The following is a 23,734-nucleotide window of genomic DNA, read 5'->3' as shown; positions in this document are numbered from 1 at the left end:
GCACTGGTCAATTTTGCGATTTTGTGCTATTCTGATTCCATAACATATTTTCTTTCAGGCTTTTGGAAGGACAACGTACAAAATACACATTTAAGTGTTTATTTTACTATAGTTTGTCTATTTGCGTCTGTAGATATCTCCTAAATTCACCAAAAGTTAGCATTCTAATGTAACAGAGTACCGCGACCGCTGTGTGCACCATGTCATTAGAGATATCGTTGGAAAGCTCCGTCTCACCTGCACAATCTCATAGGATACAAATATGGTCATTTCCTTTGTATCAGCAACCAATCGTGAAAGTACAAAGGAGTCTTAAACCAAGAAACAAAATCTCATTGGCTGGTATCAATTTCTGACAACGTGATTCGTTCAGATGCGTCACGTGGTGTGTTAAAACACTTCCTGGTTAGATTTCCGCTAGAAATTTAAATATCAAAATGGCAAAAGAATGGCGAAAATAATTTTCACAGTGAACGCGACAACAATTGTCACTTGCACGAAGCAAGGTTATACAAAAAACAAATGAACCCAAACACGAAATACCTTCACAGAGTGCGTCGATGTGCAAGTTATCATCCAAAGAACAGGAGGGTTTAGCTAGCGCGTAGCACCTCACAGCAATCTTTAAAGGTCGTTTTCTCAAATGAGTTTTTTCTCCTACTCTGAGTTTGAAATGTCCACTTCAGTAGCACGTACATACACCATGCCTTCCAATTAGATTCCTATCAATATTATGAAGGCTTTTACTGAAGCGTTTGTTCATATATCATTCATAGCCTGAATTATATAACATTTTATACCTAGAAACATGGCAAAAATTGATATTTTAGGGCTGTTGACAGTATTTTCAGATTTATGGAGTGATAAAAAGAGATATCCAAAATCCCTTCTGTAAAAGCCTTAGATACTAATATGACTACAAAATGAAACAATAATTTTTAACTTGGTTTTATCCAAAGTTAAGATTTTGGTTCCTGAAATGTGTTAAAATAAGTGCATATTTCATGAGATAATGGCTCACATATTTAAACATGCTATTTCAGAAAGCTTGTAATACAAAAAACAATTGCCGTAATTAACCGGAGAAATCTTTAGCTCAGGGGTGCCCAACCAGTCGATCGCGATCGACCGGGAGATTCCCAGTCGATCGCGAGATGTGTCTAAAAATAGAACAATAATATTCTGTTTTATCGTTAATGTCCTATAAGATAATCTTCCTGTGCCAGAATAATGCACTTGAACGCATCAAAGCTTTGTCATTGGCCGGCGTGACCCCATGTGTCGGGGCGTGGCTAGTGGGCAGTGGGCAGTATGGGTGGGCGATACCACAAAATCTGGATTCGTTCCGATACCAAGTATTTCAGGGCCAGTATCGCTGATACCGATATCGATAACGATACTTTTTTAAAATCTGAATTAATTTTCATGAATACAGACAGGACAGTTTTTATAAAAAAATAAACTTTTTATTCTGCAAATTTAAAATGCAAACATGAAAAATAACAATACAAAGTGGCCAGAGTAGCGAACTGTCTTCTTGCACACATCACAGTTCGCTAAGTTTTAATTGCCAGTTGTGAAATTGCTCCACACAACGCTGCTCTTTCTCTCAGCCATCATGCGCGTGTGTGTGTTGCACTCGCGAGTCGCTGGCTGCTGCTGTCCTGCCGGCTGCTGTCAGTCAGCTTGATAATCGGTGTTCAGGCAGGGAGCGCGCTGCGCGTGCGCGAACCTCGAGGAGGGGAGGACAGCAGTGGAGAGAGAAGAAAAGAGAATATACTTTGTTCGTCTGCACAGTTTTTTGAAGAAATTGACAAGTAGAGGAGACGGGAAAAAAAGTACAAAAGTATCGATCCTATTGGCTCTAGTATCGATATTTTGAAACGTAACGTGATATCGGAAGTATCGATATTTTGGGATCGATCTGCCCACCCCTAGTGGGCAGTAGTTCGCTGAAGTTGTCCGTGTCAACGTGAGTGACAGTCCGCACACAGACAAGACCGCAATTATGGCAGGAGCAAAAAAGCCCAAAATATATCATTTTCACTCAGAGTGGGAGGATGATTCTTTTGTTATCTATTCCAATTCAAAGTCCATCTGTCTCATCTGCAATGCGAGCGTGGCTTTATCGAAAAGGGGAATTTAGGAGCGGCATTTCAAAACAGTGCACAGATGCTACGAGACGGAATTCCCTCCTAATTCTGCCCTACGCTCCCAAAAGAGGAGGGACCTGAAAGGACAGCTAAATGCACAGCAGTCCATCTTCACCAGGCCCAACAACAAGAGCAAGGCTGCTACCGTAGCATCTTATCGTGTGTAATATATTCATTTTAATGTCACCTTATATATTCATGTTGTGGGTACTGAATTGCTACAACATTGTGGAGAAATTAGCTTAAACATGTTTTATTACTCTGTATGACAAAGGAGCAGTTGTGGAGGAGGAGACATTCTCCATTAAATACCGCATGTCAAATATCAGGGAAATCTACAGATCTTAAAAATATATGTGTGTGTTTAATTACTTTGTATCAATAATAAGCAGTCTGTGTAAAAAGAAGCTGGAAATATGCAAAGGAATACTCTTTGGAAACAATCTAAATCTCTGGAATGCGGCAGGACGAAATGAGTGTGTGTTCTCTATACTGGGCCTTTGTAAAGTTGTACTATTTAAAAAGCACTAGTAGGACTGCTTGAGAGCAAAGGTAATGTTTTCCTTGTTATTATTTGATATTAAGGTAACTCACATGTGATATTTGTATAATCCAACTATAAACAACTATATCTTAAAAAATGCCAAGAGTATGTGAGACTGTGTGTGGGTTGAACTGATGGGGGAGGGGGAGCAGAGAAGGAAGCCTACGGAATATGTGTGTGCTGGCTGCAAGATGTAAGATAAGATAAACAAACTTGTTTTTTGGAGCAGCTTCGTGCCGGACACCGAATGTATCTGGTTCGCCTCAAATGTTAGAGACTCTAGTTTCCGGGTCTCCTGGCTGGCTCGCGCTGATTGGCTGCGACACGCCATCGAGTTGGCCTCTACCAATAGATGACCCCTCATGCCTCTTGTGGCTTTTTGTATGAAAGGCTGTGTTTTCCTTTGGTTCGGCCTCTTTTCTTCAGGCGACCAAGATGGTAAGTCCTTCCAGCTGGAGGAACCAGAGCCGGAGTACTCTGCATTTTGAAGCTGCTGTTGTGGAGTGCTTCGTGATTGATGTTGTATTATTGTATATTTTACCATTAAGACTGCATATTTGTTATAACCTTACCCTGGTTGCTTTGAATTCTTCCTCTGTTAATTTGACCCACTCACAAAGGGACGCGCTGGAGCAGAAGGGGGGTCTTCAGAGCCCCCGCCAGAGTGTGACTTCTGCTCCAACACGTGTCAGTCACGTTCTTGCGAAACACATGAAGTCTTTCAAAGACGGCGAAGTTGTGAAAGAAGCATTCCTGGAGGCTGCCGGCGCGCTTTTGGGGGACAGTAAAAATAACAGTAGCATTTCAACAGGTTTTTGATATAATAAAAACTCAAGTTAGATACCGTTATTAATCAGTTGTAAGTTTTAGTTTGTTTGAACTTATTCATTATAATTATTGTACAAAATAGTATAATAATTCAAACATTAAGATCTGTTCTGTTTAAATTGATTATAGTCTATTATCAATTCAGGTTAAGAAACTAGTGTTGCTTGCATCCTATTTTAAAGGCATTTCTTTTTATACTCTACTAAAATGCAACAAAAAAAGGGTTTGATTCTATGAATTTTGTCTTTTTTATTGCACTTTGGCAGCAGATTCCTGTGTAGCTTCAGATCTGAGTTGTCTTATTTGTAAGCCTAATTTATACTTTTGTAGCAACACTATTTTTATATAATGGCAAAGAAAAGGTTCAGAGTCTTTTCTTTTTTTCCTGTGTCATATGTGGCAGCACTGTTCAATGTTTATTGAAAACATTACCCACTGTAGTATGTGACGTGTGAATAAACTCCAACTCTGTATCAACAACACTGTTGTGTAACTTCAGTTAAATACTTGTATGTGTGTAGATTAGAAAGAGGTAAGATAAAGGATCTGCAGTATTTTATGAAGTATTCATCGTACGAAGGTCAGTTTTATACAAGTAGAAGTGTGTATTTACCTGGTAGTAGGCTGTCAGTAATGGCTACGCCTCTCTATTTGGACTGGTAGATCTCAGCAGACTGGCAACTTTAAAAGTAGCTCTCGGTTCAAAAGAGGTTGGGCACCCCTGCTCTAGCTGATATCTTTATGTTAAAAAAATTACCCTATTCACCTGGGGTGTCTCAGCTTCTTCTTGTTAAATAGAGGTCAGTTTTGAAACAGCTATCCCTAGTGGATTGAGCTGGAAATTACAACAGCGCACTCTGCTGGTCGTAATAAATACAACAATAGCGCATTTTAGGACAATTATATGTGTTATAGATGGACACCAGCGACGTGCGGTCAGGGGAGGCAGGGGAGGCAGAGCCTCACCTGTCATACTCCAATGTAACGGAAAAACAACTAAAGAAAAACTAAATAGTAATAATAATAAAATGTCTCCACTGATCTGTGTTGTAAATGTGCTTTATGTATGATTCTAATCGCTTTTTAAAGTCAAAATCAGCAAATTTGCCGAGCTCCGCTACAACTACGGGTAGCGATGAGAAGTGAGGCAGGGGCGAGCTCTGCCTCTCGTAAGCCCATAGTAATTTGCTGGAGCGCGGGCACTAATTTAACGCGAGCACTTATTTTGTGAGCGCGCTCAAGCCAGTTACTGTGGGGTGAGGTGAGGCACAGATGAGCTCTGCCTCACCTCAGAATGTGTCACCCCACAGAAACTGGCTGGAGCGCGGGCACTAAGCGCATGCCTGTTACCATCTCACTGTATGTCACCAATGTAATGTTTGTAGATCCCTTTATTACATTTATCCTCGCCATCCATAGTCTCTAAATAACTTATTTCACGTATATGATATTTAGGCTCGCTGGTCTCATCATACAACGGCAATGAAAAAAGCACCAGGGGAGGCAGCCATAACCTCTGCCGCACTGAAGGGGGCGCACATAAGCTCACGGGTTCTTGTTGCTACTGTTATTCTACGCAGAGACAGTAGACACAAACAACAAGCTAGACTTTTCAAATTACAGGAAGATAAGGAGGACTTTTACAAAAAAGTAATAGAGATTGTTGTCCAGAAGGATAGCATGGACTTCATCTTCAAGTCAAGGTAAGACCACAATTGTAATGAAAATGGGATCTTACTAAGAAAGAACAATCCAATATTTAGATGTTGGGTATCCTTTTGTTGAACGGTCTGTTTAAAATGAATTGAAGCATCAGACTAAAAAAGCTTTTGAAAATAGCCGAATATTTTGATTAAGGTCAAAATATAATATTTGTAAATCTGACTCTGAAAGAGTCAGTGCCTCACCAGCCATGAACCTCACCGCACGTCCCTGATGGACACATACTTCATGCTACACAGATAAGAAATGTGGTTTCAAAATGTAAGATAAGAAACCTTACTGTTACGATGTGAGGTGCAGGTGAAAGAACGATACGTGGAGAGAGGGTTTTCTTGCAAAAAATAAACAGGCGTTTTATTCTTAGCCTTCATCATTATTCCCCAGAAACACAAACTGCATGTCTGGTGCTGCATTCACCAGCAAGGAACAAACACAAAAAGCCCCCTTCCCCTCTCTTCCCAACCACATTTATAGGAGACTGCCCGCCTTCCCCCCTCCAACCTGGCCAATCAGGTCATGGTTCTGAAAGCGGAGTGAAGGGTTAAATACAAAATTAAACACTGTTGTCTACATTTAATAAAACCCTAAAGGCTTAAGTAAATTAATTATTGCATCAACATACATATTATACCTTCAAAAATAACAAGGTCTGCTTAAAACGGATAGTTTTTAACCTAATTGACACTCATAAAATCACACATTTTCTGACCAATCGCATCCAAGACCCGGCCTACTCATACGCCACATATAAGGAGTACTTTGGAGGCGTGCTCCCCCTTTGAGCACTGGGACAAGATGGCCTCCAGGTCTGAACAAAGGAAATGTTGATTACTTGGTGCTTGTGTATTTTACAGACTGACAAATTAATTTAGATGCATTCTATTAGTTTATCTATGTAGACTGTTTTTATAACTTTAACTGAAATAAAGACAACCCTGAAAAAACATGTACTACCTTTCTTAACAAACAAATAGTCAAGACCAACATGTTAGTGAGGGAGTGTGTGCACATCCTCACATTTCACACCTCCTCCCCCTCTGGCTTGAACAGGTCAGGCAAACGAGAAAGATAGTCAGCTATAAGATTGTTCTTACCGGGACAATACTGTATGGTGAACTGGTATGGCTGGAGGGCTAGGCACCAACGTAGAATCCTTGCATTCTGATGCTGCTTAGATTGAATCCACTTCAAAGGTCTGTGGTCTGTCTGCAACACAAACTCTCTTCCAAGAAGGTAATACTTCAATGAATCTATTGCCCACTTTATAGCCAGTCCCTCTTTTTCCACCGTAGAGTACTTTTTTTCCCGGTCAAACAGTTTCTTACTCAAGAACACTATAGGCTTCTCTTAGACAGGCTCTCCTTGGGCTAGCACTGCTCCTAGTCCAACACCAGAGGCATCAACTTGCACAAGAAATTGTTTTGTGAAGTCCGGGCTCTGCAACACAGGAGCTTGACAGATCTGCCTCTTTAATGCCTGGAAGGCATTTTCACACTCATCATTCCACACAACCTTAGTGGGAGATTTTTTTGTTAGATCAGTAAGTGGGGCAGCTAATGTAGCAAAGTGGGGAACAAACCTTCTGTACCACCCCACCAGGCCTAAAAAGGACCTCACTTGCTTCTTTGTCTGGGGTCTTGGTATTACCTGTATGGCCTTTACTTTCTCCACTTGTGGTCGTATTTGCCCACGTCCATCCAGGTATCCAAGGTATTTCACCTCCTCTTGAGCCAAGGAACACTTGTTGGCATTCAGGGTTAGCCCGGCTTCCTGTATCTTGCCCAACACAGCTTTAAGATGCTGCAGATGTTCTTCCCAGGATTCACTGTAGATTACCACATCATCTAGGTAGGCTGCTGCAAACCTGGTGCAATCATTAAGAACACTGTCCATTAATCTTTGAAAGGTTGCAGGCGCTCCATGAAGACCAAAGGGTAGTACAGTGTAATGAAACAAACCCATACCTGGAATCTGAAAAGCTGTATACTCTTTGCAGGCTGGCTCAAGAGGCACTTGCCAGTAACCTTTACAGAGGTCTAAAGCTGTGATGTACTTAGCTTTCCCCAACTTCTCCAGTAGCTCGTCAATACGCGGCATAGGGTATGAATCAAAACAGGAAATGCTGTTCAGCTTCCTCATGTCCGAGCAGAATCGAGGTTCAGTGGTGTTTTTCTTAGGAACAAGCACTATAGGATTTGACCACTCACTTCTAGATGGTTCAATGACTCCCATGTCCAACATCAACTCCACCTCCTTCCTCAGTGGTTCCATCATTCTTTCAGGAATTCTGTAAGGCCTCAGCCGAACAGGTTTAGGGTCCTTCAGTATAATGTTATGCTTTATCACATTAGTGCGTCCAGGTTTTTCTGAGAACAATGCTGGGAAAGATTGTTTAAGCTCACCCAGTTGATGCCCCTGATCCAAACTCAGATGCACCGGAGGAGCCTGGGGTTTACACTTCTCTCTGTGCGGCACCATGTCAGCCTCCTCTGTTCCCAACGCATCCTCTTCTTCCAGCTGGACATCTTGGATCATCAGAACATGTTCTCCACCTGCCTTCTGGTTTTTCCTGTCATGATATTCTTTTAAAAGGTTTACATGTAACAACTGTTTGCATTTTCTTTTATCAGGACAGAGAATTTCATAGGTCACAGGGCCTGCCTTTCGGGTTACTGTATAAGGGCCTTGCCACTTGGCTAGTAACTTACTTGGCCCTGTAGGGAGCAGTATCAAGACTTTCTGGCCAGCTTTCAGATCTCTTTCACAAGCACGTTTGTCGTACCACACCTTCTGCTTATGTTGAGCTTCATGCATGTGTTCTTTGACCGTTTCTCTGTCACTGTCCAGTTTGTCTCTCATCTGCAGAATGTAAGAGATGATGCTGTTGGTTATAGTTGCCACTGCCTCACCAGCCACCCAGTTCTCCTTCAGTACATCCAAAGGGCCTCTGACCTGTCTGCCACATAACAACTCAAAAGGGGAGAAACCAGTTGAAGCCTGTGGCACTTCTCTGTCTGCAAACAAAAGGAACGGCAACCATTTATCCCAATCTTTGCCAGTATCATCAATACATTTTCTCAACATTTGTTTCAGTGTACCATTAAAAAGTTCTACCAGACCATCAGTTTCAGGGTGGTATGGAGTCGTTCTGATCCCTTTAACCCCAAGTTGCGAGTACAGTGACTTCATCAGATGGGACATAAAGTGTGTACCTTGATCTGTTAAGATAACTTTAGGGATGCCAACTCTAGAGAATAGCTCTACTAAACACCGCACTATATGTTTGACCTGAATGGAACGCAATGGATAGCAGGGCTTGACATTAAGGCTTGTCCGATTGTCCGGGACAAGTAAAAAAAATGGTCGGACAAGCATAATACAGTTTAACTTGTCCGAACGGACAAGTGCATTTTTGGGGGGGGGGGAAATCACCCAAACGAAATAGTAACGTTATTCCATCTGAAGTGCCTGTCTTGCAGTGTCGCAATCTCCGTACCTGTACGTCAATATTATGACTGCAGTGATTGGTAGAAATATTTGACCCGCGGGAAATTGGTGTGAACACGAACCCGCGAGTGCCTGCTTGCGCGGCTGGTGTGTATGCGCTGTCACGCTCGCGACTCATCTATCCTCGATATCCAGTCAGTGAGTAATGAGTTCAAGATGTCCTGGCTGCAGGCGCCAAAAGCTAACCAAGCCCCAGGAAAGAGACCTAGGCGAGATCCTGAAAAATCGGCTGCCTCCAAATTAGATTATGAAACAAAACGCAAAAGAAACTTCCTTCCATCATGGACCGAGAAGTTTCCTTGGCTCCGGTACACCGAAGAAGCAGGAGAAGAGCATATGATGTACTGCTCAACCTGCCGCAGTTTGCCGACATTGCAGACACGTAAGTGACAACTTTTATTTTTGCTAACGTTAGATAATTGACTATTTATCTGATGTGTGAAGATGATGAGATTCGAAATAAACTGAACTGTGTAGTCTAGCTAGTTATCCTGACTGACGTTCACAGTTGACAAACGTTGTGTAAAATGCTATATAACGTTATCTAGCTAACGTTAGCTATTTAATGTGTTCTATGATATTATTGATGTCGACGTTATTATTAGGTGGTCGTTTGTTGTGTTATTGGAGTGGACAGAGGAAGGAGTGGTTATGTTGATGATCAGATATCAAGTCTTCCGTGATTTGATTTGACTATAGTGTAAAACGTATAGGCAGACTATTCCTAACGTTCTCACAAGCTAACGGTCACGACTCGAGACATTAATAACTGTGCTAGAGCGAGCTGCTGCTATGCAAAAAATGGTTATCGTTGTGTGCAAAACATTAGATCATCAATCCGACTGACGCTGGAAATGATTGACCGTTTGTGTAGCCAATGAAATTCAGATAATAATGACTGTAACGGATCCCCGTATTATTATCCCCGTATTATAGTCCAGTAGGGTGAGTTCAATTATGTCAATTCATTTCCATTTTTCAAATCCAGGTTCTCGTCCTTGTTTAAAGGAACCGGGTCATTCCGATATGACACCTTGTCAACTCATGCTCTAAGTAAGCGACACCAGCTTACTGAAGCTGCAGACAGAGCCAGACAGAGGGGACCTGATGCTCCACTGCCACCTGTCCTCACAGGGCTCCACAGGATGGAGGAGACAATGTTGGTTAAAATGACCAACATAATGCATGCTGCTTATTATGTAGCCAGAACAGAACAGCCCTTCACCCACTTCACAACCCTACATGGGTTAATAAACAGGACGGGAGGACAACTTCCCAACTGCTATGCGTCCAACAAGGCTTGTGAACGGTATGATATTCACAAAATGTTCATTTATAGGCAGTCAAAAAGAACAAGCAAAGATGCATTATGTCAGTGTTTTTCGTCTTGCTTTGATTCTGACTTTCCAAAACAACACCATAACAAGTTGTATTGCTGTCTCTCCCCCATCAGGTTTGTTGTTATTATTTATGAAATGGAGCTGCAGAAGCTGAAATTGGCTAAATACTTCTCAGTTATGATTGATGGAGCCACCGATACAGCCACCCTAGAGAACGAGTTGGTGTACGTTCGATACATGGACACGGAGGGTCCCATCAATTCATATTTGAAAATTGAGGACGTTAAGCATGCAAATGCAGCTGGTGTGCTGGAAGCTGTTTATGCAGGTGAGAAATGTTTTTTTATCAAATCTTTTTTACGGTACTGTAGCATATACGTTCATTATTGCTTCTGTATTGGGAGTTATTGCTTCTGTGTTCTCTATGCTGATGTCTTTTCTTTTGTTCAGCTTTTAGTGTGGCTGGCTTGGTGGATTGGAGGGAGCGTCTGGTGGGCTTTGGGAGTGATGGTGAAGCAGTCAATGTTGGATGCAGGACAGGTGTTGCTACTCGCCTCAAAGAGCAAGTCCCGCATCTCATACCCATCCATTGCATCGCTCATCGTCTGGAGTTGGGCGTGGTCAGTGCGATCAAAGAAAACCCCAAGATGCAACAGCTTCAGGCGACCCTATGCAGCATCTATGAGCAGTACCATTATGCTCCAAAAGCACTTCGTGAGCTCCGGATGATTGCGGAGGCCATGGAGGAGAAGGTACTGAAGCCCACCACGCTACATGGGGCCCGCTGGGTGCCCTATGTTCACCGTGCAGCCAAGGTAGATGCAGTGGTTACATGTGCAGTATTGTGGCATATTTAATATTATAGATTTTATTTATTTAATTGTTTTCACAAACCGTGTTGTCAGTATAACTTTAACAATATATATATATATTTTTAACCATTTCAGGTATTGTGTGATAGCTTTCCTGTGATCCTGGCACAATTTGAGGACATGGCAAGCCTCGAACGTCGGCCCAAACCATCGGCTGCTGTGACAGGAAGGGCCAAGAAGGTGTCCAGCTATTTGAAGGACTACGGCAGTGTCCTCTTCTTCCACTTCCTCTGTGATGTCCTTGACCACCTTGCCACCCTTTCCAAGGTTTTTCAAAAGGATAGTGTGACAGTGTGTGAGGCGGTGGAGAGCCAGGAGAGGTGTTTCTGGAACCTGTCCTCCCTTAAGACCAGAATGGGGCTGTGCATGGAGACCTTTGTGGAGCAGAGCAATGGATCCGGATGCTACAAGGGTGTCCAACTGAACAGGGCTTCTTCCTCCACGCTTGAGCCACAAAGGGCAGCAGTGATAGGTATGACACCTTTTAAATAAATAAAAATATATATATATATAGTCTCTGGTGTATTAAAAGGTGTCAAAGTCAGTGTAGTGATTGTGCATTTATTCTCATACAGATGCAGTCATCAGTCACTTGGATGAGCGTCTGAAGGACTTGCATCAAGACAGCATAGTAGCTAAGTTCAGGGCACTAGATCCCTCTTGCTGGCCCAAGTATGACCACACTGATGCTGTGGCAAGAGAGACCTTCACTCAGCATGGTCAGGAAGAAATGAAGAGCCTATCTGGATTTTACAAGGAGCTCTTGGCCAAGGCAGGGATTACACCAGAGGAGGTTATAGCCGAGTATGCCCAGTATAAGAGCTTCGCTCTCAGGCGGTCAGCTGTTCCAATGAGGGACATTTTTCTCAGTGTCCTGCAATCAGGTGTGTGTCAGTATAATGTTAAGTGTGTATTTTAAAAGTTACCAAAAAAAAGCAGAAAGTAGAATTTCTTGAAGGAAATTAATTCATATATTTTTGTCTCATTGTATTCCCAGAGGAGAGGAGAGCCATGTTCCGCTGCTTATGTCATCTGATGGAGATCTATATGGTTCTCCCGGTCTCCACTGCAGTGTGCAAACGTGGCTTCTCTACAATGAAGCGGGTCAAGACCGACTGGAGGTCAAGCCTTACCACCGCTCAACTCCAGAGGCTCATGTTCATCTCCATCCAAGGTCTCGCTCTGGAAGACTTTGATGCAGCCTCAGCTGCCCAGCGATGGTGGACATCAAGCCTGCGCAGGCGTAGACCAGGGTTTAACCCCTGGTTGTCAAGAGAGAGGGGAGATGAGGAGGATGAGCTGGTGTTGATGGGGAGTGAAGATGAGCTGGAGGAGTGATCAATCAGTATTATGGCACAAGACTTATTTTCAACACAGGGCAGCAGCGTGAGCACTTTGCCCGGCTCCGGACTGCATTTTTTGCCGTGCAACCAATACATTTTTGAAGAACGTTTATTTTTCATTTCGTTTTGTAAACTCATTTGGAGGCAGCCGAAATTTGCCGCCTTTCAATCGTTCTGAATGAATGGCAGCGGAAGGCCATTTTGGAATTATTGCGGTACACACATTACAAAATACACAAATTTTCCATGGGATTTTTATAGACTTTGGACCTGTATGATTAAGTTTTCAGGCTATGGAACCGTTATGTTTTCCAGCTTCTACCTCTCAGAACACAAAAGTAAGGAGCAACTATTTTATTTCAGTGTGTTCAAACCTGTTTCTCTTTTACATTAGCACTCAAAGTGATATTTTTAAACATAAATGTTTAACATGATTACATAGCATGATATTTTTTATTAGCACCCAAAGTGATTTTTCTTTATTGTGTAAGAAACTTCAGAATGTTACCTTTCAAAAGAGACCATCTTATGCATGTGCTATAAGTATAAAGTATTATAAATAGCTAATTACTTTGGGTATGCAATCGAATGGCGTTTTATGCCAGACTGTTTATGTTATAAAATGTGCCTGATTAAGTTATTAAATCATATTAATTGTCCAAATCTCTTGTCGGTTTTATTCATTTTCTTTAATAGGCTTTTATTTTCACATGTAAATTTCGGACAAGTGGGTTTAGCCTTCGGACAAGTAAAATGGCGAAGGACAAGTGGCTCAAAAAGTTAATGTCAAGCCCTGGATAGACATCTGGATATCTGGTGGCGTAGTCACAAATAACCAGGGCAAACCTGTGACCCTTGCTACTTTTTGGCAGAGGACCAATTATATCCATGGCTATTCTTTCATAAGGTACACTCATTATTGGTAATGGTTGTAGAGGGGCTCTGTTTGAAAGTTTGGTAGGAGCTACAACCTGACACTTATGGCACGTTTTACAGTAATCAATTACCTCCTTGTATAATCCTGGCCAATAGAAATGCTGAGCAATGCGGTCATACGTTTTTGCCTGCCCCAGATGCCCAGCCCATGGCACAGTATGACCCACCTGCAGGATTACTTGGCGAAACTCTTTAGGAATGACTAGCCTAGGTTTCTCTATGTCTGCCAAATACAAAAGGTTGTCTTTTATGATGAAGGGATCCCCAATTAGATTTTTCAGCCCCCCTGTGTTTGCATCTTCCTCCCCATCTACTTTGCATGCTTTTGAAAATAGAGGTTTTAGAGATGGGTCATTCTCCTGACTCTCTCTGAAGTTATCTGGGATTTGCCATTGAGGCTCTATGCGGGGGGTTACAGGGAGAGTAAGCTCAGGGCATTTAGCCTTATCGTGATTTCTGTTTTTCTCTTGACGGCGCTGTTGCCTTGTTTTCTTAAGCTTATCACCCCCTTCACACAAACTATCATCTGCATCTGGTAAAGGTTCTAACCTCTTAGTCATAGAGCGCGTAGCTACATAGGAGTATGCTAGTGAGTTTTGCTGTACCAAGTAGTCTAAGATTGGCAAATCATCTCCAAGGATCACATCATAAGCTAGGTGCTCTAGCACACCAACAGTTAGCATAAAGGCTTGCCTTTCAACCTCAATGATAACATCTGCAGTTGGGTAATCTTTTTTACAACCATGAACACATGTGATATTTACCCTGCCATCAAAAGCAGTTATTGCATTGCTAAGTAAGCTGGACTTCACCAAGGTTTGTGAACTACAAGTGTCAGCTAGGGCGTTCACTGCTTGACCATTTACAGTGACCTCTACTACATGTCTATGTGGAACAATTCCACTATCAGTAACATTAGCAGGGTCAACACTTTCTGCACGAGGTACCGAACACATCTCAACCAACTTAGACTTTCTTAATGGACACAATGAAGCCTTGTGACCAGGTTGCTGACAGTAATAACATATAAAGTTCGTTTTTAAGTTTGGATATGCAGGTTTCTTACCAACCCCAGTCTCCATGCTCTCAACAGCTGGCCAAGTGTGAGGTTTGCCCTCCCCATACCTTGGCTTCCCAACAGTCACTCTTTTCTTTGAAGGTTCCCTGTGGGCCGCTGCCTACCGTTCTGCTAGATCTGCCGCTTCTTCCCCAGTCTGGGGATTGTGCTCCTTGACCCAGGTGAGGACGTCTGGTTGAAGCACACGGAGGTACTGCTCCAAAACGATAGTCTCTCCAATCTCCTCCTTAGTACGGCTGTTCGGTCTCATCCATCTTTTGTAATGCCCCTTAATACGGTTGTAGGTTTCTCTTACAGTCTCTCCCACTGGCAAAATGGTGCTCCGGAACCGCTGTCTGTAAGTCTCTTCAGTCACATTAAACTTCATTAACACTGCTGCCTTAACTGCTTCATATGACTCTGACTGTTCCTCATCCATTCCAGCATAGGCCTCAAGAGCTCTTCCTGTCAACAAGGTTACTACTCTGGCTGCCCACTCAAATGGCTGCCACCCCCATGTTCTGGCCATCCGTTCAAACCAAACAAAAAAATGTTCTGGGTCTTCACCTTCTTTGAAGTCAGGTATCCTCGGCTCACTTACATAGGGCCTTGCTGTCCGGATTGGTGGATAGATATTCTGCAGAGGCTGGACAGGCCAATCGGATAAGGAGACAGGCCTGCTAGTTTGAAGTGGATTGAATTTTCCATGTGGCTCAGCTTTTAGCAGGTGTGTTGAGGTTTCAGCTTGTAGCCTTGGATTATCAGCACGCATTGCATAGGGATACTGTTGAACAGGGTCATAGTATACTTCTGAGTCCTGCCTTGACTTTGAAACCATGTCACTTCTTATTTGTTTAATCTGTTCAAAAAGTATTGCCTCAGTCTGCTTAGACCTGTGCAAAAACTCTCTAATTTCTTCCACAAAGCTTACTGTAGAGAGTTCCTCACCCCCAGTATGGGCTGTAAACACTTTGGGGCGAACCACCAGCTCTTCCTCATCTTCTTCACTTTCAGCTGCCACGGCTCCCTCAAGTGGCGATTCTTCTTCCATTGTCCCTCGTCTTTTTTCTTCCTCCATGTCAGGCAAGGCTGTGGCCCTTGCCTGACGACCTCTTCCACGTCCACCTCTCATTTAGTCACTCTGTCCTCAAAGACTCCTCACAGGCGTTTAAATATCCCAGCACTGCCACCAATTGTTACGATGTGAGGTGCAGGTGAAAGAACGATACGTGGAGAGAGGGTTTTCTTGCAAAAAATAAACAGGCGTTTTATTCTTAGCCTTCATCATTATTCCCCAGAAACACAAACTGCATGTCTGGTGCTGCATTCACCAGCAAGGAACAAACACAAAAAGCCCCCTTCCCCTCTCTTCCCAACCACATTTATAGGAGACTGCCCGCCTTCCCACTCCAACCTGACCAATCAGATCATGGTTCTGAAAGCGGAGTGAAGGGTTAAATACAAAATTAAACACTGTTGTCTACATTTAATAAAACCCTAAAGGCTTAAGTAAATTCATTATTGCATCAACATACATATTATACCTTCAAAAACAACAAGGTCTGCTTAAAACGGATAGTTTTTAACCTAATTGACACTCATAAAATCACACATTTCCTGAGCAATCGCATCCAAGACGCCGCCTACTCATACGCCCTTTGAGCGCTGGAACAAGATGGCCTCCAGGTGTGAACAAAGCAAATTGTGATTACTTGGTGCTTGTGTATTTTACAGACTGACAAATTAATTTAGATGCATTTTATTAGTTTATCTATGTAAACTTTTTGTATAACTTTAACTGAAATAAAGACAACTCTGAAAAAACATGTACTACCTTTCTTAACAAACAAATAGTTAAGACCAACATGTTAGTGAGGGAGTGTGTACGCTTCCTCACTAACATAATAGTCTCTCAACCTAGACTATAGAAGATTCGAACACCAATTTATTGAAGCTAACACAAGTTATGACATTTGCATAATTTCATACACTTCAGTATGCACTGTACACAGTAGATTTAGATTTTCACCAGATTTCTATTTTCAAATTTCAAAGTCAAAACCATACACTGTAACAATTTTATTTTTAAAATGTCTGATTTTAAAATGTGCTTAATTCTTATTTTTTAATTTACTTTATTAATTTTTTACAAAAAACTTAAAACATAATTTTTTATTTCAAATTTACTTTATTAATTACTTACAGAAAAACTTTACAAAAATAAGATAAGATCTCTCTCTCTCTCTCTCTCTCTCTCTCTCTCTCTCAGACCGCTACGACCCAATCTTCCAAGCAGACAAAAGACCTCACCACAGGAGACTCCTCCTTCTCCATCGAACAGACAGAGAACCAGAGCTGAACCACCAACAACGAGACTGCATCCAGAACCATATCCACCTGAGGCATCCAGAACCAAACAGCATGCTGAAAGAGGCATACTCTCATCGGTCCCTCAGACAGGACATGAAGTTCCAAGCTGAGCCACGAGATTTGGCACAATTGAAGAGTGTGGGACATGAGAGCGGAATACGCCCGCCATGCAACATCGAAGAGACTGTAAAGGAGGAGGTGAAATGCAAAGCAGTTGGGCCACTGGAAAGAGTTACAGCGGAAGGATCCAAGAGCGGAAGGACTGAGGAGAAAGTGGACGGAGGAGAGGACAGGACGGAGGAGTTGGCATGGTCTGGCAGAATGTGAGGGGGTCGTGGCTTGACAACCAGAGGGGGAGAGATGGAAAACGGGAGTGAGTGAGTTTACACATAAACACACGTATTCACCCACGACAAATACGTAAAGAAAAATATTTATTAGCCATGAATTAATCAATTGGTAAATGTATAAAGTAAGAAAGAGGAAACTATTAAATAATCCTAAAAACACACTGAGGGTAGAACATATTATTCAATCTTTTCATCATATAAACAAATTATTCTTTAAGAGATTCCAATTCATGTGCAAATTTGGGGAAGATTTAATTTGTTACAATATAGATCTACAGTTTAAAGGGATAGTTTTTATTAACCACTCTATAAAAGCAGACAGCTAGGTAGAGCTAGTACCAAGCCAAATATAGTATTCAATCTAAAGTATTGATTTCACCATTGTGGCCTAGTTATTACCATAGGAGAACTGTTAAGGTGGAAACAACATTGGTTTGTTGTCCAAGATGTAGAGTTTTTAAAAAAGCAATACAATTGGGAGTAATACATACGGGGCCTTGGATAACTCATTGTAATGGTGCATATTTTTTCTTAATTTCTTAATTTTTCTTAATCTTAATTGCAGCTTCAAAGGGAGCACGCGGCACCAGATGATGAGTTTTAAAAGACAAGCGCCACCACTTCCTAATGGTCATCCATTTAATCAGTGATGACCTGAAATGTAGAGATGTTATTTAAAGTAGAAACATATCTGCCATAAGTGAAAACTCCTGAATTGAACTACAAACCATTTAACGAAATGACTTCTGTTTTAAAAAATCCTTGTTAAACGAGAGAGTAATTATCACATGCTCGGACACCCAAGGTTCCAAACAAAGGGGTTAGCATAGTTCTTTAAGTAGACCAGAATTGAAGATAAATTAGTATAATGAGTTATTAATATTCCACTGGTTTTCACACCAGTTCAGGGACTTTATCACTGCATTAGAACAGACCACCCAAAGGTACTGAAGTAGGAACTTTTAAGTGATGAAATTCTACAACTGTTGTAACTGACCAAAATCTTCTCCCAGAAATGACTGTCTAGAATGCCGTATGCCAGAGTAGGTGTTTGGTGGTATCATGGAACTAAAACCTTGTATTCAGTCTTGCCACAGGATTGGACTGAGACCTGTGCACTAGCACAGCCAGTGATGTTTTTTATGTAGGTAATCAACATGGCGAAACACCCCAAAGCCAGTAGGCCTAAGAGACCAGTCCCAGGGGGAGTTTAGGCTCCACAGTGTACAAGGATAGCATAGGGGCGCCCAGGGGAGGCCTAGATGTTGCATTCCATGTCATAACGTACCGATTGATCATGACGGCCTCTTCTAGAGAACATATTACTTTCATACCTTAAATGGTATGAAAGGAGGGAGGGTACATTTTTCATGAGGAGACAGTTTCAAATGCTAGCAGAACAAGACAACCCACCCCCGTATACTAGAGATGTTAAGATTAATCGATTCACATCGGTGCACCGGCATAAACGTTCAAGATGCGAGTGCACCGGTTGAAAGAGTGCACATCGGCTACAGTTTGGGTTGAACTCGCGATGCATCGATTGTTGCGTCTTTGCATCGGTAAAAAAACGACTCATTCATATGATATGCCCTCATCCTGTCAGCACTCAGCAGAGACTGTCACGATTCTCATGTTATGTCACGTTTATAGTTTTGTAGGTTTGGGTGTTTTTGCTGTTTTCCATGTCATGTTTTCCTTTGGGTTATTGTCTTGTCATTAGTTTCCCTGGTGTGTCTAATTGTCTGATTATGTTCACCTGGGCCTCTGTGTTTTCTCCTCCCTCCTCACCTGTGTCTTGTTGTGTGATTGAGTCTTGTGTGTATTTAAGTTCTGGGTTGTCTGTCTGTCTTGGTCGGTTCGTCTTGTTCCCTGACTAGTTCTGCGGTGAGTGTTCTGTTTTGTCATTGTCTATATAGATCATAGCCTTGAAATAAAGGAAGTTTCAGTTTATATCTGCATTTGGGTCCTGCTTGTTTCACGCACCGTGAGAGTACGAACCGACCAAGAAATGGGCCCAGCAGATCCGTTCGAGTCGGAATTATTAAATGTTTCCTTTTTTTTGGCTAACTGCTCGGATCGATGGAAGAGAGCACCCGGAGTTCAGCAGCGGGAGGCTGTGTTGTCGGAGGCGCGCCAGATGGCTAGAGAGAAACCAGGTATGGTGAAGTTCTTACCTGGCTGGATTTCAAAGATCCTCCCTGTGTGTGATTCCCGGCCTGCTAGCCCCAGGCATGCTAGCTCCCGGCCTCCCAATTCCCAACCTGGCACCGTACGCCTCGGTGGTTTCCGTCTGCAGTCAGCCCGTGCTTCTCCCCAGTTCCTGCTCCTGTCCAGGAGTCATATTCTGGAACTCGTCTGGCTGATGGAGGTCCACGGAGTATTCAGGCGGCTGCTAAGAGGAGGAGTCGCAAGGCCAAGCTAGCAGCTCAAGCCCCAAGAGCCATGGTTCCGGCCCCAGAACCGGACCTTACAGCCATGTTGCCGGCTCCAGAACCGGACCTTACAGCCATGTTTCCGGGACCAGTGCCGGCCCACACAGCCATGTTTCCGGCTCCAGAACCGAACATTACAGCCATGTTTCCGGCTCCAGAACCGGACCTTACAGCCATGGTCCCGGCTTCAGTGCCGGCTCCAGTAACCATGGTCCCGACTCCGGCTCCTCGTCACCTGCTGACTCATCGGCCGACGCCAGCTCCTCGAGTCCTGTCGGCGTACCGGCCGACTCCAGCACCTCGTCTCCGGTTGGCTGTCCGTCCGACGCCAGCTCCCCGTGTCTTGTCGGCATACCGGCCGACTCCAGCACCTCGTCTCCTGTTGGCTGTCCGTCCGACGCCAGCTCCCCGGGTTCTGTTGGCGAACCAACCCACTCAAGTGTCGTTGGAGGTCCCGCAGACTGCTCTTCTGCCGGGGGTCCTGCCAACCCCATGTCCTGTGCCGTTGGAGGTCCCGCAGACTACTCCTCTGCCGGGGGACCTGCCAACTCCATGTCTGGTCCCGTTGGAGGTCCCGCAGACTACTCTTCTGCCGGGGGTCCTGCCAACCCCATGTCCTGAGCCTTTGGAGGTCCCGCAGACTGCCCTTCTGCCGGGGGTCCTGCCAACTCCATGTCTTGCCATGTTGGAGGTCCCGCCGACTACTCTTCCGCTGGGGGTGCTGCCAACTCCATGTCCTGTCGCGTTGGGGCTTCCGCCGACTGCTCTCCTGCCGGGGATCCTGCCGGTCCTGTGTCCTCTTCCATGGGGGATCTTGCCGACACCGGCTCCTGACCGGCCTCCGGAGGTGTCTGGTCTTAACCCTTCCTCGGACTCTGCCTTGCCCCCGGGCCGTCCGCCCGAATTCCCCTTTTGGAACTCTGCCTTGCCCCCGGGCCGTCCGCCCGAATTCCCCTTTTTTTAACTCTGCCTTGCTCCCGGGCCGTCCGCCCGAGACCCGTCCTCCAGACCCCCTCCACCCACCCTGCTGGATTTTTGTTTTTTTGGGACGTCTGGAATCCGTCCCTTGAGGGGGGGGTTATGTCACGATTCTCATGTTATGTCACGTTTATAGTTTTGTAGGTTTGGGTGTTTTTGCTGTTTTCCATGTCATGTTTTCCTTTGGGTTATTGTCTTGTCATTAGTTTCCCTGGTGTGTCTAATTGTCTGATTATGTTCACCTGGGCCCCTTTGTTTTCTCCTCCCTCCTCACCTGTGTCTTGTTTTGTGATTGAGTCTTGTGTGTATTTAAGTTCTGGGTTGTCTGTCTGTCTTGGTCAGTTCGTCTTGTTCCCTGACTAGTTCTGCGGTGAGTGTTCTGTTTTGTCATTGTCTATATAGATCATAGCCTTGAAATAAAGGAAGTTTCAGTTTATATCTGCATTTGGGTCCTGCTTGTTTCACGCACCGTGACAAAGACGATCTTTGATCTTTGCTTCGCACTACGGAGGCCGAGAGTCTCAGTTATCAACACACATGGAAGTTGAGGAGAAAGAGAAACACAGCGCACCGAAACATACCTACAAATCAAAAACGTTTGGCAACATTTTGGATTGTTCAAGAAAGACGGTCAACTCGCTAATTGTAAACGATGCCGTGCCGCTTTAAAGTACACAAGTAGTATGAGGAACTTAGCGACGCACATAAAGAGGCGACATGGGGTCTGCGGCTGAAAAGGGAAACCTGAAAGTTAGACATATGAGTTAAATCACTCAGTGAGGTGTTCTGTCAGAGAGAGTGGTGTTTAGTTTACAGCAGCCTGTGACTGCCAATCATAGTTTAAATGTCTTCCTTACTGTAAGCAGTTATGATAGAGCTGTTTGTGAAAGGTTATTTGTATTCTTTATTGTTCATATAGAAACCACTGCTTTCTGCTCACTGGTGAATTAGCCAATGAGTGTTAAGCACATCAGGCTGGCAGTTGTATGGGCATTGCACTATGGTAGTTGTTATTTGCACATTGTTAATCCTGGGCAATGCATCCTTAAATTGTTTAACTGTGAGGTGTTATACAATTGTACTGTACTCTGGAGAGTCTTTTAAGGTAAAAAAGGTAACAAAGAAACAGCATGATGGGATGCGCAGTACTAGTAGAGAGAACCAAATATGTAAAGCACTTTTTTGTTAATGTATGATTTGCTGCATATAAGGAATAAAACAAAAACATTGCCCCGAATCGCATAATGTTGAATCAAATCGTATCGAACTGTATCGCAACAGGGGTGCATCATATCCTATCGCATCGCCTGGTGTTTCAAATGTATCGTTAATGTATCGTATCGTGGCAACGTATCGAGATGCGCATTGCATCGGCCTCAGTGATGGAGATGCACATCCCTACCGTATACAGATGTTGATGAAAATGATGAGTTAGTTTAAATGATGCTAAAAGATGATATTGTTCAATGAATGTCCAGCTGATGTGATACTTTAAATGATGAAATCATGTGAAGAAGTGAACAAACTAAAAGGCTAAAATGGAGTGAATCAATTTAAATTTACTTTATTTATTCCAAATAGTTTATTTTTTATTTTTCAATTTACTTCACACTATTCCAAGATAGTTTATTTTATTCTTTATTATTTTTATACTATTCTATCATAGTAAATGTCGTGTTTTATAAATCATGTGCTAATCTCAAATGGTATGTTTCTTTATACTTTGTAAAAACAAGTTCCTTAACACTGAGCGCGGTATGAGAACGGTTTCTGTGAAAGGAGGGAGAAAGAAATATTCTGATACCAAGCCATTGCTGCTATTTTGAAGAATGATATTGAATGTTAACACTAGAAGTTATGCACAAGGGACATTTTTTATGTTTGAGCACAGTCACGGTATTTTTTGTATTTTTGTAAAGTTAAGGCTATTCAACCATTCCATTTTGATTGTATGTTTTTGATATGAGTGTACTATGCAAAGTTCAGATGAAGAACTCATTGATTTCAGTATTATTTACACACCTTTTAGGTGTGTAAGGAGGGACTGTTAGAAATTAAAGTCAATGTTTTATGGCATAATTTTGTTTAAGCATACCGTCAGTTTAAATACTGTTTTATACTGAAAAACCAGAAGTTCTTGCGCACAATGTCTGATGTCAAGCTTTTATTCTGAAAATCCTTAATCTTCGGTTAGCATTTAGCATGTGGCTAATATTCCTTTCCCTATAGAGGTGAATTTCGAAGTGAAATGACATGGAGTGATGCACACCGAAACCTACTGATTTTACACTAAATCTATAGATGCTGAGATATTAATATTGCTGAATATTAAATAAAGGTACAGTTTATTTTAATACGTTTTGTTTACAGACGTGGGTAGCATATGACAACATCCGGGACTACCGCAAATGAAAACTGCCAGTAACTGAAGTATTTCCAGTATTATTAAAGTATTGATTAGAGCCGTTAAAATGTATTAAATGAAAATTCATGAAAGAGATAAGGAGGAGAAAAGGCGTGTTTAGTTATGTATTGAATGTACAATGTCAAAATCCTCTGTTATGTGCGATACGGACATCATACATTCCAACCTTTCCGAATCCAAAAGATGTAGGTTTGCGCGTGTCAAATGTGCACGCCCAAATTAGGTAATCAGAAGAAATGGAACCCCAGTAATTACATATAAACCATGTCTTTAACATATATTGCATCATTTTATGCATTTTTCAGAAAAAGTGGTAGTTTGGTAAATAGTGACATCAACGACATGTCTGGTCTGTAAAATGCCCGAAAAGTAAAAGAATGGGAGATAAATATCCCAAAGTCTCCACATTTTATTATATTTTTAATGTGTTTCTGGTCCTCTTTCAGTTGAGACAGTGTAGATGAAGGATGTGTCAGGATGTAGAACTCTTGTGTGAACATTGGATAATGCCAGGTTCATATTCTTGTTTCATGTTGGGGGTGGGCGATACCACAAAATCTGGATTCGATCCGATACCAAGTATTTCAGGGCCAGTATCGCCGATATCGATATCGATACCGATACTTTTTTAAATGAAAAGTGTCTTATGTACTTTCATATAGGGGAGAGCCGCATGACATGATTTCTGACCTTGCTCCACACAACGGTGCTCTTTCTCTCAGCCATCATGCGCATGTGTGTGTTGCATTCGCGAGTCGCTGGCTGCTGCTGTCCTGCCCTGCTGGCTGCTGTCAGTCAGCTTGATAATCGGCGTTCAGGCAGGGAGCGCGCTGCGCGTGCGCGAGCCTCGAGGAGAGGAGGACAGCAGTGGAGA

At 42.8% G+C, this 23,734-nt stretch overlaps 2 protein-coding genes across 2 annotated transcripts in view; one reads left to right on the top strand and one right to left on the bottom strand.

The window, feature by feature from the left end:
* raly (RALY heterogeneous nuclear ribonucleoprotein) overlaps positions 1 to 23,734 on the bottom strand; it is a 559,745-nt gene that overhangs the window by 225,988 nt on the left and 310,023 nt on the right. The gene's annotated exons all lie outside the window — the stretch shown is intronic.
* On the top strand, positions 10,243 to 12,304 carry LOC307041181 (zinc finger protein 862-like; the record flags this gene model as incomplete). The annotated part of the gene is made up of 5 exons (XM_079684506.1): positions 10,243 to 10,422; positions 10,545 to 10,909; positions 11,042 to 11,438; positions 11,542 to 11,850; positions 11,964 to 12,304. The coding sequence occupies exons 1-5, from the start codon at positions 10,272 to 10,274 to the stop codon at positions 12,302 to 12,304; spliced, it is 1,563 nt and encodes a 520-aa protein (XP_079540632.1). The 5' UTR covers positions 10,243 to 10,271.

The sequence above is a fragment of the Notothenia rossii genome, assembly GCF_949606895.1.
Source record: "Notothenia rossii genome assembly, chromosome: 5".
NCBI classification, from domain to species: Eukaryota; Metazoa; Chordata; class Actinopteri; order Perciformes; family Nototheniidae; genus Notothenia; species Notothenia rossii.
This window is presented reverse-complemented; position numbering and strand designations above follow the sequence as displayed.